We start from the raw sequence: 18418 nt of genomic DNA on the forward strand, positions 1-18418 counted from the left end.
GTGTTCATGGTGTGATTATGGTGTGCTCAATATTTGCTCACAGTGCACTCACGGTGCGCTCACGGTGTGTTCACGGTGCGCTCATGGCGCGCCTGGCACCCTGACATGCCACTCACCGCCGTGGGGCTGGGCTGTGTCCCTCCATCACCAGGCACAGCTGCTGGCACCAGCGTGGTGCCCGGAGAGCCAAAGTGGTGCCAGTGGGGTCAGGACATGTCTCACCTCGTGCTGCGCTGGGGCAGCTGCCACCTGGGCCCGCTGCCCGCCCGCTGCCTGCCCGCTGCCCGCCGCCTGCTGCCCGCCCGCTGCCCGCCCGCTGCCCGCCGCCTGCCCGCTGTCTGCCCGCCCGCTGCCCGCCCACTGCCCGTGGTCACCCAGACCTGCGCCGGGGTCCCCGCCACGGTGTCCCCCTGCCGTGCCGTGCCCCGCGCCGTGCCGTGCCGAGCCCTTGGGCGTGCCGCCGTGTGTCACCAGCCCGCCGGGCACCCCGCGTGTCGGAGGGTTAAGGGGCGGGGGGGCACAGCCCCCCCGTGGCGGCGGGAGCGCGGCAGCCTGGGAAAAATTTCCGCCCCAATAATTTTGCTCTGGCTGCCGGTGGTGCGGGGCTCCCGCCGCCGCTGCCGCCGACCCGCCGAGGGGAGCCCGGCCGGGGGGACCGGGGGGACGGCGGGATGGGCGCGGGGGCCGCCGGCAGGGAGCCCTGTCCCCGGTGTCCCCGGTGGCCGCGGGGGGGACGGCGGGCGGGCGGCGGGGGCTGAGCGCCGTGGGCTCTGGCCGGGACGATGCTGCCGTCGCTGCTGCAGCTGCTCCAGGAGTTGCCGGGGCCCCCCGCCGGGCCCCCCCGGGCCGGAGCAGGACCCATGCCCGGCATCTCCGTCTGCGGCACCTGCCTCTGCCTGGACGGCGACAGCGACAGCGCCCGCGCCGCGGGGCCGAGCCGGGACGAGAAGGTACCGGGACCTCCGCCCCCGGGCCCGCACCCGCCGGTAGCGGGACCGCCGCCCTCCGGCCCCACCACCGCTGGGACCGGAACACAACCGCCGGGGGATGCGCCGGGGGGGCAGCGGGTGCTGCGGTGCGGCGGACAGGAGGGTCCGATCACGGCGCCCACCCTGGGGGACCCGTGTCCTGGCGGTGGCCGGGGGAGTCGGGCTCCGTCCCCCCTCTGCCCCACGGCGCCCGTTCCCCCCGTCTCTATTTATAGCCGGTGCCCCTGTCCCGCGGCCGGGACACCTAATCCCGGTGCCGGGCGGGCGGGACGGGCCGGCACAGCTGCCGGAGGGACGTGGCTATGCCCGCCGGGAACCCCGTGCTCAGGCTGGGTGTGTGGGGCAGCGGTGGGGCAGGCAGCGGACTGGGGGTGCGGGAGGACTGGGGAGGGTGGGCAGGGCTGGGACTGGGGGCAGGGAGGTGCCCGGGGGCAGCCAAGGCAGCACCTGGTGGGGGCTGTGCCCCCCCATATGTGAATGCCTGGCAGAGGTGTTTGCATGCCGGCCATCATCTCCGTGGGGAGGGACACGGCAGGGGGGTGAGCAGGCAGAGTCCTGCCTAGGCTGGGGGAGGTCCCTGCACCCCCCTGTATCCACCTGCACCCCCCTGCACCCCACTGCACCCCCCTGCATCCTCCTGCACCCAACTGCACTCCCCTGCACCCCCCGTATCCCCCTGCACCCCATTGCACCCGGCTGCACCCCCCTGCACCTCCTTGCATCGTCCTGCACCCAGCTGCACCCAACTGCACCCCCCGTATCCCCCTGCACCCCCTGAACCTTTGTGCACCCAACTGCAGCCCCTTGCACCCTCTGCGGGGTCCCACTCCCAGAGCAAGGCAGGGACCCGGCCGGGAGCGCCCCCAGCCCCACAGCCCAGCCCCACGGTGTGTGGGGGCGGCGGGGGCTCCGTGCTGCTCGTGCCCGGCTGGCCTGGCGCGGGGACAGGCTGGGGTGGCAGTGCCAGCCTGCAGCTGTGTCACCGCGTCCCCCGGGGCTGCCGGCCTGGGTTCAGCAGCAGCTGCGCCGGGTCCCGCCGGAGCAGGGCAGAGCACCGGGGCGGCTGCTGCCCTCTGGGGGGGCACGAGGTGGGGGTGGCACAGGGGGGGCCGCGGGAAGCGCCTGGGCCGAGGGCAGCGTCTGTCTGCGCAGGGAGGCGCGAGCGCTTGCAGCATCTGTGGGGCAGGAGGGGGCTGTGGGGCAGCACCGCGCTGTGGGGCGGCTTTCTCCTGGCTGTGCCTGCCAGCCGTCCCCTCCGCACCCCTCGTCACCGGCTCCAGGGTCCCGCTGCACCCCAGAGCATCCATGGCGGCTGGTACCCGCTGGAGCAGCCCCAGCCCTGGGCTGCGTTGCCTGCGGCCGGCGGGGGCAGCGCCCACTCGGGGCCGGGGGGCTCGGCGCGGCGGGGGGGCAGGAGCTGAGCCCCTGCCTGTCCCCACAGGTGCTGTCGCTGGGCGCCGACGTGCTCCCGGAGTACAAGCTGCAGGCGCCGCGCATCCACAAATGGACCATCCTGCACTACAGCCCGTTCAAGGCGGTGTGGGACTGGCTGATCCTGCTGCTGGTCATCTACACGGCCATCTTCACCCCCTACTCGGCTGCCTTCCTGCTCAACGACCAGGAGGAGGCCCAGCACCACAACTGCGGCTACTCCTGTAGCCCCCTCAACGTAGTCGACCTCATCGTGGACATCATGTTCATCATCGACATCCTCATCAACTTCCGCACCACCTATGTCAACTCCAACGAGGAGGTGGTCAGCCACCCCGCCAAGATCGCCATCCACTACTTCAAGGGCTGGTTCCTCATCGACATGGTGGCCGCCATCCCCTTCGACCTGCTCATCTTTGGCTCCGGCTCTGAGGAGGTACCTGCTGCTGTGCTGCCATGCCGTGGTGCCGCCGCTGGCACCGGTTGCACAGTGCTCTGGCTGGGATGGGTGCAATTTTGCTGCTGGGTCCCCCCATGGGTGATGCCTGGGGGTCACACATGTGCCCCCACGCTGGGTCTGGGTGCCCGTGGTGCCACGGTGGGTGCCGGAGCAGCGAGAGGGGGTGTCGGGCGGGTGCAGGCAGCACGTGGTGCTGAGCACAGGTGCAGGTGAATCTGGGTCTGGCCCTGGGGGACCCCTGTGCCCCAGCACGGATGGGTTGAGGGACTTAACTGCTGCCGTGCCTCTGTGGGACCCCTGACACCAGGGAGGACATAGCCCAGGGGGCCACCTGAGCCTGAAGTGGGGCTGCGGGGAAGACAGGTGTCCCCAGGCTGGGACAGGGACAGCCCTCCCTGCTGGGGGCTGGGCGGGGGTCTCCGCTGCAGCAGCCCCCGCTGACCCCGCCGCGCCACCCGCAGACCACCACCCTGATCGGGCTGCTGAAGACGGCGCGGCTGCTGCGCCTGGTGCGGGTGGCCCGCAAGCTGGACCGCTACTCGGAGTACGGGGCGGCCGTGCTGTTCCTGCTCATGTGCACCTTCGCGCTCATCGCGCACTGGCTGGCCTGCATCTGGTACGCCATCGGCAACGTGGAGGGGCAGCGCATCGGCTGGCTGCACTCGCTGGGCGACCAGATCGGCAAGCCCCTCAACGCCAGCAACCCCCTCTACGGCCCCACCATCAAGGACAAGTACGTCACCGCGCTCTACTTCACCTTCAGCAGCCTCACCAGCGTCGGCTTCGGCAACGTCTCCCCCAACACCAACTCCGAGAAGATCTTCTCCATCTGCGTCATGCTCATCGGCTGTGAGTGCCCGCGCCGGGGGGCAAGCAGTGGGGGCGAGTGTGTGTGCGGATGGGCACACGTGTGTGCGCGTGCGCATGCGTGTGTGTGTGCTACTGTGCACATGTGTGGGTGCGCGTGTGTGCACACATGAGTGAGAGTGGGCAGCCGTGTGCATGGCATTGCACATGACTGTGCATGGGTGTGGGTGTACGTGTGTGAGCGTGCACATGTGAGTGTGCATGTGTGTGTGTAAGCATGCATGCGTGTGTGAGCATGCATGTGTGAGTGTGCACGTCAATGTGTGGGCATGCACATGTGTGTGTAAGCATGCATGCGGGTGAGCCTGCACATCTATATGTGAGCATGCGTGTGTGTGTGGTCATGTGTGTGAGCACACGAGTGAGTGGGCAGCTGTGTGCATGTCATTGCACATGGCTGTGCATGGGTGTGGGTGTACGTGAGTGAGCGTGCACGTGTGTGAGCGTGCATGCACATGTGAGCATGCACATGCTCGTGTGTGTAAGCACACATGTGAGCATGCACATCTATTTGTGAGCGTGCATGTGTGTGTAAGCATGCGTGTGTGAGTATGCACATCTATGTGTGAGCGTGCATGCGTGTTTGGCAGTATGCCTGTGTACGTGTGAGTGCACATGTGTGTGTGTAAGCATGCATGTGTGTGTGAGCATGCGTGCGTGAGCGTGCACGTCAATGTGTGGGCATGCACATGTGTGTGCAAGCATGCGTGTGTGAGCCTGCACATCTATATGTGAGCGTGCACGTGTGTGATCATGTATGTGAGCACACATGAGTGTGTGTGGGCATCTGTGAGTGCACATGTATGACTATGTGTGGGTGTGGGTGTTGTTGTACACGTATGTGTGAGCATGTATGTGTGAGCGTGCATGTTTGTTTGGCACTGCATGTGCACATGTGAGTGCTCATGTACGTGTGTGAGCATGCGTGTGTGTTTGGGAGCATGCATATATGCATGTGAGCACGCACGTATGTGCATCTGTTTGTGAGCGTGCATGCGTGCGTGAGTGTGCATACATGCGTGTGAGCATGCTTGTGTGTGTGCATGTGTACATGTGAGCATATGTGTGAGTGTGCCTGTGTGTGCATGTGTGCGTGAGTACGTGGGAGTGTACATGTGTATGTGAGTGTACACGTATGTGTGAGTGCACGTGTGTGTGAGCGTGCACACATGCACCTGTGGCAGAACACGCACACACGTGCAGCTGTGAGCACACCACTGTCCTGTGCACACGTGAGTGTGCAAGGGAGCCGCCACACGCATTAGCACAGCCCACGGGGGGTGCAGGCGCATTTGGGGTGATGGTGAGCGCGGGTGCAAGGACACGTGTTGGGGGGAACCCGGGGGACCCCCACACCGTCCTGCCGGTGGTGGTGTCCCCGTGGTGCTGGGCACCCCTGGGGGGTCTTGGGGCGGTGCCGGGCCCCCCTGACGCCGCCGGCCCCGCCGCAGCCCTGATGTACGCCAGCATCTTCGGGAACGTGTCGGCCATCATCCAGCGCCTGTACTCGGGCACCGCGCGCTACCACACGCAGATGCTGCGCGTCCGCGAGTTCATCCGCTTCCACCAGATCCCCAACCCGCTGCGCCAGCGCCTCGAGGAGTACTTCCAGCACGCCTGGTCCTACACCAACGGCATCGACATGAACGCGGTGAGCGCCCGCGCGCCGGCCCAGCGGCACCGCCGCCCCCGCCAGCCCCCCCCGCCCCCGCCGCCCCGTGACCCCCTGTGTCCGCAGGTGCTGAAGGGCTTCCCCGAGTGCCTGCAGGCGGACATCTGCCTGCACCTCAACCGCAGCCTGCTGCAGAACTGCAAGCCCTTCAAGGGGGCCACCAAGGGCTGCCTGCGCGCCCTGGCCATGAAGTTCAAGACCACACACGCCCCGCCCGGGGACACGCTGGTGCACGCCGGGGACGTCCTTACCGCCCTCTACTTCATCTCCCGCGGCTCCATTGAGATCCTGCGTGGGGACGTGGTGGTGGCCATCCTGGGTGAGCCCCTGGGGATGCCATGCTGGGGCGGGGGTGTTCCCACCACCAACCCCGTGGGCTGACCCCCCCTCCGGTGTCTTCCCCCCCAGGGAAGAACGACATCTTCGGGGAGCCGCTGAACCTGTACGCGCGGCCGGGCAAGTCCAACGCCGATGTGCGGGCGCTGACCTACTGCGACTTGCACAAGATCCACCGCGAGGACCTGCTGGAGGTGCTGGACATGTACCCCGAGTTCTCCGACCACTTCTGGTCCAGCCTGGAGATCACCTTCAACCTGCGCGATGTGAGGGCTGGGGGGCACGGGCTGGGGAGGCAGGGGCACGAGTGTGATGGGAGCGGCTGAGGGACCTGGGGGGTTCAGCTGGAGAACAGGAGCTGAGGGGAGACAGGGACACAAAGAAACGACCTCAAGTTGCGCCAGGGGAAGTTGAGGTTGGATCTGGGAACAATTTCTTCCCCAAAGGGCTGTGGGGCATTGAACAGGCTGCCCAGGGCAGTGCTGGAGTCACCAGCCCTGGAGGGCTGGACAGACGGACGTGAGGTTCTCAGGACATGGGGCAGTGCTGGGGTGGGTTATGGTTGGACTCCATGAGCTTGAGGGGCTCTTCCAACCTAAATGGTTCTATGATCGCTGACTGCGGGAAGGCACCATCCTGCTGAGCTTGGAGGGTCCTGAGCAGGTGGGGGACCTGGCATGGGGGATGCTCAGGGTTGGGGGACAGTCACCCCAGGATGCCCCTAGCATCACCTGGCTGGTGGGGGACACCGGACTGAAAGCGCCCCTGCGTCACCCTCCAGCGTCACCCCCCAGCATCACCCCCAGCATGATCCCCAGCATGATCCCCAGCATCACCCCCAGCATCACCCCCAGCATCACCCCCAGCATCACCCCAGCATCATCCCAACATCACCCCCAGCATCACCCCAGCATCACTGCCAGAATCACCCCCAGCAGCTCCCCATTGCCACAGTCCCTGCCAGCACAGGGCGGGGGGGTCTCCAATCTCACCCCCTTCCCCGCAGACCAACATGATCCCCGGCTCCCCGGGCAGCGATGAGCTGGACAGCGGGTTCAACCGGCTGCGCAAGCGCAAGCTCTCGTTCCGCCGGCGCACGGAGAAAGGTGAGAGCGGGGGGTCGGGGGGGTGACCGGGCCCCGAGGGGCCGCGGTGACCCTGGTGTCCCCCGCAGACGCCGCCAACGCCGGGGAGCTGCGGAGCGGGCAGAAGGTGCTGCGGCCGGGCCGGAGCTGCCAGGCGCCCGGGGCCCCGCGTGGGCCGGCCGAGTGGGAGCCCTGTCACTCCAGCTCCCCCTCCAGCTCCCCGTCCAGCGACGAGGACGAGCCCCCCGCGCCGGGCGCCGCCGTGCTGTCCCCGTTCCGCAGCGCCCGCGCCGGCACCGACGCGCCCGCGGCCCCCGAGGCTGAGGAGCGCAAGGGCAGCGACATGTGCAACCCCCTCTCAGGTGGGAACGGGGACGGGGGCTGGGCTGGGCGGGGGTCCCCTCTTTCTGCTCAGGGTTCTGCAAACCCCCAGGTGGCTCCCAAACCCCACTGCAGTTGCTCCACCTGCCCCCAATCCCCTGCACATTTGCATCCCCACGCTGTGTCCAGGGTTTCCCTTTGCATCCCCACACCGTGTCCGGGGGTCCCCTTTGCATCCCCACACTGTGTCTGGGGGTCCTCCTTGCATCCCTGTTCTGTGCCTGCTGGGAGACACTGATACCCCCCCAGCCCTTCCAGGAGCCCAAGGGGTCTCAGGCTGGCCGGGGGTCCCCTCTTTCTGCTCAGGGTTCTACAGACCCCCAAGTGTCTTTGAACCTCCATTGCAGTCACTCCACCTGCCCCAAGCCCTCATCCCATCCCCTGCACCTTTGCGTCCCCACGCTGTGTCTGTGGGGTCCCATTTACATCCCCACTCTGTGTTTGGGGGGTCCCCTTTACATCCCCAAACTGTGTCCAAGGGCCACCTTTACATCCCCACGCTCTGTCTGGGGGTCTCCTTTGCATCCCCGCATTCTGTTTGGGGGTCCTCTTTACATCCCCACACTGTGTCCTGGGGTTCCCTTTGCATCCCCACTCTGTGTTTGGGGGAGTCCCCTTTGCATCCCCACACTGTGTTTGGGGGTGTGCCCTTTACATCCCCACGCTGTGTCTGGGTGGTCCCCTTTACATTCCCACGCCATGTCTGCGGGGTCCCCTTCACATCCCCATGCTGTGTCTGGGGGTCTCCTTTGCATCCCCGCACTGTGTTTGGGGGTCCCCTTTACATCCCCACGCTGTGTCCTGGGGTCCCCTTTACATTCCCACGCCGTGTCTGCGGGGTCCCCTTCACATTCCCATGCTGTGTCTGGGGGTCCTCTTTGCATCCCCATGCTGTGTTTTGTGGGGGGTCCCCTTTGCATCCCCACACTGTGTCCAAGGGTCCCCTTTGCATCCCCATGCTGTGTTTGGGGGGTCCCCTTTCCATCCTCACACTGTCTCCGGGGGGGTCCCATTTGCATCCCCACTCTGTGTCCGGGGGTCCCCTTTGCATCCCACTCCGTACCTTCTGGGTGACACTGACACCCCCCCAACCCTTCCAGGAGCCCAAGGGGTCTCAGGATGGCCCGGGGTCCCCTCTTTCTGCTCAGGGTTCTGCAAACCCCCATGTGGCTCCCAAACCCCACTGCAGTTGCTCCACCTGCCCCCAATCCCCTGCACCTTTGCATCCCCATGCTGTGTCCCGGGGTCCCCTTTGCATCCCCACTCTGTGTTTGGAGGGTCCCCTTTGCATACCCACTCTGTGTTTGGGGGTGTCCCCTTTACCTTCCCACACTGTGTTCCAGGGTCCCCTTTGCATCCCCACACTGTGTTTGGGGCGTCCCCTTTGCATCCCCACGCTGTGTTTGGGGGGGTCCCTTTTACATCCCGACACTGTGTTCCAGGATCCCCTTTGCATCCCCACTCTGTGTTTGGGGGGGTCCCCTTTGCATCCCCACTCTGTGTTTGGGGGGGTCCCCTTTGCATCCCCACACTGTGTTCCAGTGTCCCCTTTGCATCCCCACACTGTGTTTGGGGGTGTCCCCTTTGCATCCCCACTCTGTGTTTGGGGGGATCCCCTTTACCTTCCCACATTGTGTTCCAGGGTCCCCTTTGCATCCCCACTCTGTGTTTGGCGGTGTCCCCTTTGCATCCCCACTCTGTGTTTAGGGGGTCCCCTTTGCATCCCCACTCTGTGTTTGGAGGGGTCCCTTTTACATCCCCACACTGTGTTCCAGGGTCCCCTTTGCATCTCCGCTCTGTGTTTGGGGGGTCCCCTTTGCATCCCCACTCTGTGTTTGGGGGGATCCCCTTTACCTTCCCACATTGTGTTCCAGGGTCCCCTTTGCATCCCCACTCTGTGTTTGGGAGGTCCCCTTTGCATCCCCACACTGTGTTTGGGGGTGTCCCCTTTGCATCCCCACTCTGTGTTTGGGGCATCCCCTTTGCATCCCCACGCTGTGTTTGGGGGGGTCCCTTTTACATCCCCACACTGTGTTCCAGGATCCCATTTGCATCCCCACTCTGTGTTTGTGTGGTCCCCTTTGCATCCCCACACTGTGTTTGGGGGGTCCCCTTTACATCCCCACACTGTGTTCCAGGGTCCCCTTTGCATCCCCATGCTGTGCTGGGGGGGGGGGTCCCCTTTGCATCCCCACACTGTGTTTGGCGGTGTCCCCTTTGCATCCCCACTCTGTGTTCCAGGATCCCATTTGCATCCCCACGCTGTGTTTGGGGGGTCCCTTTTACATCCCCACACTGTGTTCCAGGGTCCCCTTTGCATCTCCGCTCTGTGTTTGGGGGGTCCCCTTTACATCCCCACTCTGTGTCTGGAGGTCCCCTTTGCATCCCCACTCTGTGTTTGGGGGGTCCCCTTTGCATCCCCACGCTGTGTTTGCGGGGGGTCCCCTTTACATCCCCACACTGTGTTCCAGGGTCCCCTTTGCATCCCCATGCTGTGTTGGGGGGGGGTCCCTTTTACATCCACACACTGTGTTCCAGGGTCCCCTTTGCATCCCCACTCCGTGTTTGGGGGGCTCCCCTTTCCATCCCCACTCTGTGTCCGGGGGTCCCCTTTCCATCCCACTCTGTACCTTCTGGGCGACACTGACACCCCCCCAACCCTTCCAGGAGCCTTTTCGGGGGTCTCCAACATCTTCAGCTTCTGGGGGGAGAGCCGGGGGCGGCAGTACCAGGAGCTACCGCGCTGCACCATCCCGGCTCACGCCGCCCTCAGCATCCCGCTGCCCACCATGAGCCGCCGGCAACGCTCCGAGGTGGAAACGCGCCTCGATCTGCTCCAGAAGCAGCTCAACAGGTACGTGGTGGGGGGATTTAGGGGCAGCACCACCCCATGGGAGCCCCCCAATCGCCCCTTTGGGGCGATTGGGGGGCTCCCATGGGGTGGTGCTGCCCCACATTGTGCAGCATATTGTGCGCACCCCAACACACGTTCGTCCCCAGGCTGGAGACCCGCATGGCCGCGGACATCAGCTCCATCATGCAGCTGCTGCAGCGTCAGGCCGCGCTGGTGCCCCCCGCCTACAGCACCGTGTCGTCCCCCCACCAGCCCCCCGGCCCCCCATGTCCGCTGCAGCCCGTCCTCCCCATCACCCCCATCCAGCCGCTCTCTCAGGTGAGCACAGTCGCACCCCCAGACCCTCGCCCCCTAAGTTTGGGGCGGCCCGTATCCCTGTCTTCCACCCCACTGCGGGATGGGGTCACTCCTGAGCCCCCCAGGTTTGGGGCAGCCTGTCACCTCAACCTCCAATGCCATTGCGGACTGAGGTCACCTCTCAGCCCCCAAACTTGGGGCAGCCCCTTCCCCCAGCCCCACTCTGTGTTGGGGTCACTCCTCAGCCCCCCAAATTGACAGTAGCCCATCCATTACCCCAATGTGGGTTGGGGGTTATCTCTGAGAGCCCCAGGTTTGGGGCAGCCCCCTTCCCTGCCCCACTGACCCATTCTCTGGCCCCACTGTGGGTTGGGGTCACTCCTGACCCCCCGGGTTTGGAGCCGCCCTCCATATACCCCATCACCCTGGTCCCCAGACTCACTGCAGGATGGGCTTACCTCTGAGCCCCCCAGGTTTGGCACAGCCCCCCCCGATGCCCCATCACCCTGTCCCGCAGCCCCACTGTGCGTTGGGGTCACTCCTGAGCCCCCCAAACTTGGGGCAGCCCCCTCCCCTGCCCCATCACCCCATCCTCCAGCCCTACTGCAGAATGGGGTCACTCCTGAGCCCCCCAGGTTTGGGGCAGCTCCCCGTGCCCCCATCGCCCTGTCCCCAGCCCCACTGTGGGTTGGGGTCAGCCCGAGCCCCCAGGTTTGGGCAGCCCCCCATGCCCCATCACCCTGTCCCCAGCCCCAAGCTGCAGCGGGGCGGGTGACCCCGTCCCCCTGTCCCCAGTCCCAAGGCACAGCGGGGGGTTGACCCGTCACGCTGTCCCCGCGGTGAGCCGCTGTCCCCTCCCGCAGGTCCCCAGCTTCCCGGTGCCGCTGGAGCCGCCGGAGCCCCGCGCCGCCCCCCCGCCGGACGTGGTGCTGCTGCTGGAGCCGGTGGCGGTGGCGCGGCGGCGGTCGCTGCCCGGACAGCTGTCGCCCCCCCCGGGGACACAGCCCCTGCACAGACACTGCTCCGACCCCGGCAGTTAATGGGCCGGGCCGGGCCGGGACCCCCGAGCCGCGGGACCCCCGTCCCAGGACAATCCGCCGCCGCCCCCACGGACAGACCCTCCCGCCAACGGAGCCCGCGGGGGGGCGGCGGGACCCCCGGCACCCCCACGTTAGCTGGCCTAACCGGGGGCCAGGCCGCCCGCGCCCGGGGCTGGCGGGACTGCGGACTGTGCTGCTCTTCCTCCTCATCCTCCTCCCGCAGCGCCGGGGCGCGGCCCCGCAGCCCCTCCCCTGGCAGACCCCCGGGCCGGGGGGGCGGGGGCTGAGGGTGCACACGCGTGGGGGTGCGTGTGTCAGCCGTGTTTCGTGTGCCGTGGGGCTGCTGCCGCCCTGTGTGTGCACACGTGTGCCTGTGCACGTGTGCGTGTGTGTGTGTACTCGTGTCCAGCACCCCGGGACGCTGTGTGTCTCTCGGGGGGGCTCCTACTGTGTGGGGACACCCATCCTGCTCTCTGGGGACAGACAGACTGTGCCCGTGTGTCCATGTGTGCGTGTGTGTGTACGTTCACCCTGCTGCACTTCCCGCCGCCGTGGCACACATCTGCACGTGTGTGCCCGCGTGTGCCCGCGTGTGCTGAGCCGCAGCATGGGGCGGGTGTGCAGCACCCCCAGCCGTGTCCCCATCCTTGTCCTGGCTGTGCTGGCCCTGCCAGCCCAGGACGTGTGTGTGTCCCTGGGGCAGCGCCGTGTGTCAGGGGGTGACCCCTCCCCATGCCCGCTGACTGCCCCCCGGCCAGCTGCCTGAGCCCCCCAGTTATCCCCAGTCGCCCCCAGCTGGGACCCCCCGGCCGCTCCCCCCGCACAGCTGGTGGCACAGGGCAGGGGGCGCAGCCTCCAGCGCCGTCCCAGCCACCCCACGCACAGGGAGGGGGACGCCCCGGTGGGGAGGGGGCGCGGGCAGGGCTGGGGGCTGCTGCCCACCCCCTGCTGGCTCCTGGTAGCGTGTGCCGTGTTCGTGCCGTCGTCCTGTAGCCGGGCGCCGTGTGTGCCAGACCTGCCGTCTCGCACAGCCCTGCATGTCGCCTTCCGCGGTAGGTGCCCCCCCAATAAACCGGACTGACACCCCGGCTCTGTGTGCGGCTGCGCTGCGGGACGGGGCCGCGGCCGAGCTGTGCCACCGCGGATGGTGCCGGGGGGCGGGGACAGGACCCCGGAGGGGGAACCGACCCCAGGTGGGGTGCGAAGGCCAAGGAAGGGCTCTGGGGGGGCAGCAGCCTTGACCGGTGGTGTAATTAAATATTGCAACAGCCGCTGGACGGCGCAGGCGGTCCCTGTGCCGGTGCCCGCGGTGGTGCCAGGGCTGCCGCACGGCCCAGGCAGACATGGGGCCGGAGGAGGTGGCATCGCCTTTACTGAGCCTGTGACGGGGCACAGCACGGCCCACGCCTCGGTGTCCCCGCGGCCGCCCCCATCCTGCGCAGCACAGGGTGCCCCGGGTGCCGGCAGCACCGGGACGGTCACTCCTGCCAGTAGGTGCCATTGTAGGTGAAGGGCCCCGGCGCAACGCAGGGGCCGGGGCTGGCGGGGGTCCAGCGCTGGATCTGCAGCTGGGAGAAGGTGGGGGGGTCCAGCGGGCGCACAATGACGGGGCTGCGCGAGGCCACCGAGGGGTCCTCGTCGAAGAAGTTGAAGGGGCGCAGGAAGAAGCCGACGGCGTTGCCGGGGGTGGCCGTGTTGGGGATGTCCTCGGCGTGCGGGACGTGCAGGAACCCGACAGTCACCCAGGCCACCAGGTCCTGCGCAGAGGGGACAGCGGCCGTCGGTGGGGCATGGGGCACAGTGGACCCTGGCCATGGTGCCCACACTGCCACCGCCGCTGCCCCATGTCCCTGTGCTGTCACCTGGTCCTCGATGGTCTCGTTGTCGTGGATGAAGCCCTCGAAGCTGACAAGCGGCTCCCAGGGGTTGTTTTGGCCGTAGATGCTGCTGCTGCTGCGCTCGTTCTCATGGTGCCGCGTCACGGCCAGCTGGTACCTGCGGGGGCAGCGGCAGGATTGGGCCCATCGCCGAGGTAGGGCACAGACCCCCGTGTGCGGGTGCTGGGATGGTGACAGGACCCATGTCCCACCCCCACAGGGGCTCCCCGGGCTGTGCCACCCGCTGCTCGCCTGCGCAGGGGGGACCCGGGGCTGGGGGGACCCGATGAGGGTCCCAGAGCTCCCAGCTCCAGGGGGCTCAGTGTGGCACCTGCAGCGCTGAGGCCACCGGCCGTGTCCCCTCTGTGCCAGGACAGGGGGCCCGGGTCCCCCTCAGCTGGGGGGGTGACAGCTGGGACCCCGCTGCCCCTTGGGCAGGTGCCACCACCCGCCCCGGGGTGGCAGGGCAGGAACAGAGGGTCTCTCAAGGGGTCCCCGGCAGCCAGGGATGGCAGCAGCCGTGACTGTGATGGGCTGTTCCCGCAGAGGGGCTGCCGGGGTGGGGACCGGGAGTGGAAGGCGTGAGGTGCCAGCTGGGAAGGTCCCAGCGCTGTGACCGCAGCGGCCAGGCGACGCTCGGGGCTCAAAGCACGGACAGAGGGGCCGGTGGTGCCAGAGGCCACCAGGGCTGGCAGAAGCCACATCCCTGTGCCATGGGGACCCCCCAGCCCACCTGCTCCAGGAGACGCCCTTCTCCTCCTGCCAGCCGCGCGGCAGCACCCGCCCGGCGTGCGAGCTGTGCTGGATGCGGTAGCTGCGCGGGTGGCCCCAGCGGTTGCGCTGGTGCGGGTTGTAGAAGAGCAGGTAGCGCGGCAGCGCTGTGCCGAAGGGGAAGGCGGCCTGGCGCTCGCTGCGGCGCGGCTGCCGGTGCAGCCAGGGCTGCACCACACGGGCGCCCGGGCTCCAGGGGTTGGAGATGTTCTCAAAGCGCACGTCCATCGTCTCGAAGCTGTTGCCGGTGCCTGCAAGCAGAGAGGCCGTGAGCGGCGGCGCGTCTGGGGTGCAGCGGCATCCCGCCCATGGCGGGCACGGGGCTGGGACCCCACGGAGATGCCGCCCTGGGGAGGAGCATCTTCAGAGGGTCAGACAGCAACGCTCCCCCAGGGATGGGTCTCCCAAGCCCCTGGAACTGTGTGTGGGGTCTGGTCCCACCCCCCAGCACCCAACCCGGGGCCAGGGGTGCGGCGGGGGGTGGCACCTGCAATGTCCAGGTCCACCTTGTAGTGCACCAGGTGGGTGTGCAGGTTGCCCAGGACGTGGCTGTGGACGCGGCTGCCGTAGCGCCGGCCCTGCGGTGTGTAGAAGGTGGCGTGGATGAAGCCGGTGGCATGGACCTTGGCCTCCATCACGCCGTTGGGGTAGAAGAGGAAATCCCAGATGTAGTCGTAGTTGTAGACGGTGGAGGTGGTGCGCAGGACCAGCGCCTGCCCCTCCAGCCCCGCGTAGAAGTGGAACCCCCCCTGGTAGTCACTGTCAAAGTGGCGGCGCAGCGGGACGCCCGTGGGCAGCTCGAAGACGCAGATGGCACTGGAGAAGCGCACGGGCCCGTCGGCGTCATAGAGGTGGTGGGCATCCAGGTAGGTGGCCACCTCGGGGCAGTCGATGCCGCGGGCCAGCTCGTAGGTGACGGAGCCCATGCCCCAGCCGGCGTCCATGTACTTGGTCTGCATGGCGGCCGGCGTGTGGCCCCCGTAGAAGGCGATGGCCTCCTGCACGCTCACCTCGTAGGCCAGGCGCTCCCCGTTGAAGCGCAGGTCGAAGAGCTGCAGCCCGGCGGAGGAGCGCAGGCGGAAGGCCAGGCTCCAGCCCCCGTACTCCAGCTGGTTGCCGCGCAGCCGGTACCGCCGGCCCTGCGGCTCGCACACCTTGGCCCCGTGCACGTCGGTGGGGGTGCCGGTGGCGAAGCGCCCGCGGGGCTCGTAGCTGGAGAAGAGCTGCTGGGCGGGCAGCTCGGCCAGGCGGGCCAGCGCCAGCGTGCCCCGCTCGTAGTGCTCGGCCAGCTCCCGCGGGCTGGAGAAGTACTGCCCGTTGTACCAGAGCTGCTGCACCGCCCAGCGCCGCGGGTCGGGGTCGCGGTGGTCCACCAGCACCTCCAGCCCCACGGGGTGCAGGAAGAAGCCCTCCACAAAGCGCTGCAGCACCAGCCAGCTGCGGCGCTCGCCGGGCGCCAGCCCCCGCGGCGCGATGTCCGAGAAGGTCAGGGAGCCCCGGGAGCCGTTGTGGTACCAGGAGCCAGTGGCGTCGCGCAGCAGCGGCTGCAGCGGCTCCAGGGCCACCAGCAGCATGCGGTGCAGCAGCTCATACTCCGTCTGGGTGATGGGCCGGGAGGCGAAGGGGATGGTGCGACCGCCCTTGAAGCGCAGGGGCCGGTAGGAGCTGGGCTGGGGCAGGGGCCCCACGATGAACTCGGTGACGTTGGGCTCCGCCTGCCCCCCGAAGAAGACGACGGCCCGAGCCTGGCGCCGGGGCCGGGGGCCGCCCTGGTCCAGGTAGCGCAGGGCCAGCCGCTTCTTGGGGGGCAGCAGTTCCACCAGGAACAGGGTGTTCTTGGCCAGGGGCTCCCCGCGGCTCGGGGACAGCCCCAGCTCGGGGCGGCTCAGCAGGAAGGTCCGCACGGCGCGCAGCTCCGCCGGGGACAGGTCGGCAAAGATGGAGGCCTTGTCCGGAGGGGGTGCGGTGGGGCTGGGGCCGGGGCTGGAGCCAGCTGTCATGCCCAGCGTGGCCAGCGCCCAGGTGAGCCGGAGCAGCCACATCCTTGGGGGACCTGGAGGCAGAGGGACCGATGGGCCAGGGGGCCCTGTCCCTGCCGGCAGCTGCCACCGCTGTCCCTGGCATGATGAGCAGTCGATCCCCCCGCTCTACCGCAGCCTTTGGCTGCAGAATTGGTGCTCAGCCCCCGTCCCCACCGGCAGCTGCTGACGGTGCGAACGTCCCGGCAAGATGTGGGACAGGCAACATGGGGTGGCAATGGCAGCTGCAAGCGGCTGCTGCTGCAAAGGCCGCCCCACTGAGCTGTGCAGCACCATACCGGTGAGAGTGGCACTGCATCGCACCATGCCATGCCAGCTCTCCCATCTTGGGGGAGCGTGAGCCCCGCTGGGTACTGAGCACCGGCCTCCCCCGAGCACCCTCTGTTGGGTGCCTGGGCTCCAGCCATGGGCAGAGCCCCCCACTGAGGGTCCCTGCTGCCAGTCGAGCCTGGGGGGCACCAGCAAGGATGTGCTGTGATATGAGAGGACTGGGGGGGCCCAGGCTGACTGCAGCAGGGGGGTGCGGGCTCTGCTCCAGGTGCGATGGTCCCTTCCATCCAGCACCCCCACTCCATGGCTGCCGTGGGGCGCCGGGAGCGATGGGCACATGGTGGCACCCCACAACAGCCGGGGCTGCCCTGGCACCCCAGAGCACCCACCCGCCACGGCCGCCGCGCAGGGTGCGACGGGGCGGGGGAGCTCCACACCCCCCAGGGCGGCTGCCGGACCCGACCTGGAGCCGAGCGCCGGGCACCCACCGGGCGGGCGAGCCGGGACCCCCGTGTCCGGCCCCCCGTTGCGGCCCCTCCCGGCCCCTCCCGCCCCGCTCACCTGCCCGCGCTCCGAACCTGCCTGAGCAGCAGCAGCCGCGCTGTGCCCGGCCCCGCCGCCCGGGCGGTGACCCCCCCCGCACTGCCCCGCCCGCCCTCCGGGTCAGGGCCGCCGCGGGCGGGCCCGTCCCCCCGCCCCGCAGCATCCCGGCGGCCGCGGGACCCCGCGCGCCTTTCCCACGCCCCCCGGGGCTGCGTCCCCCGCCCCGCCGCCCCGCACCTGCGCGCTCCCGCCGCCGCTCGCTGCCGCGCTCCCGCCCACGCGTGGGGGGCCAGGGAGGGGCCCCGGAGCAACCCCCCCGCCCCGCATCCTCGGGCGGGCACCGGGTGGGCGCAACCCACGCGCCGTGACCGCAGCCCCCGGCGTGGGGCGCATCCCCCGCTAGGGGCGTGATGGGGGGGTGCCCCGCTCCACCTCCCGCACCCCGCTCCACCTCCCGCACCCCGGCCTCCCCGCGGGTTAATGAACACCCAGCGGCCCCGTGTCCGCCCGGTCGTTTCCCCCCCCTCGCCAGAGTCGTTCTGGCCTCGGCGCGATCAAATTCCAGGGCCGAGGTGAGATAACGACCGGGGAAACCCACGCGGGACGGCGGCCACGGAGGGGGCGCAAGGCGGGGGGCAGCTGCAGGTACCCCCCGGGGCCGGGCAGCCCCCTCCCCACGGGCAGGGCTCAGGGTGGAGTGGGGACCGGGCCCTGCAGAGACCCTGGGTGGGGTGTCCCCGGAGTGTCCCCACTGCTCCCCAGGCCCCACAGGCCGTGCAGGGGGTGACCCAGGGCTGCTCCGAGGAGCCCCCGGGGCCGCAGCAGCCGCAGGGAATGACGCTGCCGCAGCTGTTTCTGACCCCCTGCACCCTGTGTGCCCTGAAACAGTCAATATTTGGGTGGTTTTGACATTTCCTGCTCCAGGGCTACAAAACCCAGGGTGCGAAACACCCTTTGCCTGCCAATGTCCAGCTGACTGCAAGCAGCATCCGCTCAGCGCTCGCTGGGAGCTGCCGTGACTGAGAAAAAACAGCGCCCAGCATCTGCTTCCATGGGGTGATTTTGGGACTGACACCCTGGCTCGGCCGGTTTTGTGGTTTTATGGCTGGCTGACGTGACGAGGACGCTGGCTGCCACTGACTGCCCATCCCTTCCCCGTCATCAACCGCCCATCCCTTCCCCGCCACCAACCGCCCATCCCTTCCCCATCATCAACCGCCCATCCCTTCCCCGCCATCAACCGCCCATCCCTTCCCCGCCACCAACCGCCCATCCCTTCCCCGCCACCAACCGCCCATCCCTTCCCCGCCATCAACCGCCCATCCCTTCCCTGCCACCAACCGCCCATCCCTTCCCCATCATCAACCGCCCATCCCTTCCCTGCCACCAACCGCCCATCCCTTCCCCGCCATCAACCGCCCATCCCTTCCCCGCCATCAACCGCCCATCCCTTCCCCGCCATCAACCGCCCATCCCTTCCCCGCCACCAACCGCCCATCCCTTCCC

General features: G+C 68.3%; 2 protein-coding genes across 8 annotated transcripts in view; one reads left to right on the forward strand and one right to left on the reverse strand.

Moving 5' to 3' along the window:
• Positions 1-12500, forward strand: part of KCNH2 (potassium voltage-gated channel subfamily H member 2) — a 30088-nt gene extending 17588 nt beyond the window's left edge. For 4 of the 6 annotated variants that reach the window (XM_065054893.1, XM_065054896.1, XM_065054897.1 and 1 more), the window contains 10 exons: positions 2431-2856; positions 3342-3729; positions 5199-5398; positions 5486-5738; positions 5828-6021; positions 6762-6861; positions 6930-7202; positions 9889-10075; positions 10222-10393; positions 11236-12500. In XM_065054893.1, the coding sequence (XP_064910965.1) occupies positions 2431-2856; positions 3342-3729; positions 5199-5398; positions 5486-5738; positions 5828-6021; positions 6762-6861; positions 6930-7202; positions 9889-10075; positions 10222-10393; positions 11236-11412 (2370 nt within the window). In that variant the 3' untranslated portion in view covers positions 11413-12500. The remainder of the gene's footprint in view (positions 1-2430; positions 2857-3341; positions 3730-5198; positions 5399-5485; positions 5739-5827; positions 6022-6761; positions 6862-6929; positions 7203-9888; positions 10076-10221; positions 10394-11235) is intronic. The other 2 variants (XM_065054895.1, XM_065054899.1) reach the window with 1 other exon arrangement.
• A 267-nt stretch (positions 12501-12767) lies between these two features.
• Positions 12768-17377, reverse strand: AOC1 (amine oxidase copper containing 1). Of its 2 annotated transcripts, none has more exons than XM_065054961.1 (5): positions 17150-17377; positions 14548-16113; positions 14023-14311; positions 13275-13407; positions 12768-13169 (listed from the first exon to the last, which is right to left on the reverse strand). In XM_065054961.1, exons 2-5 carry the CDS (start codon positions 16100-16102, stop codon positions 12891-12893), a joined length of 2256 nt encoding a protein of 751 aa, XP_064911033.1. In that variant the 5' UTR covers positions 16103-16113; positions 17150-17377; the 3' UTR covers positions 12768-12890. The 2 variants fall into 2 exon arrangements, with proteins under 2 accessions (XP_064911033.1, XP_064911032.1); XM_065054960.1 differs by lacking the exon at positions 17150-17377 and adding an exon at positions 16931-17090.
• Between the last annotated feature and the right edge of the window lie 1041 nt (positions 17378-18418).

The sequence above is a fragment of the Columba livia genome, chromosome 2 (genome assembly GCF_036013475.1).
Source record: "Columba livia isolate bColLiv1 breed racing homer chromosome 2, bColLiv1.pat.W.v2, whole genome shotgun sequence".
Lineage (NCBI taxonomy): Eukaryota > Metazoa > Chordata > Aves > Columbiformes > Columbidae > Columba > Columba livia.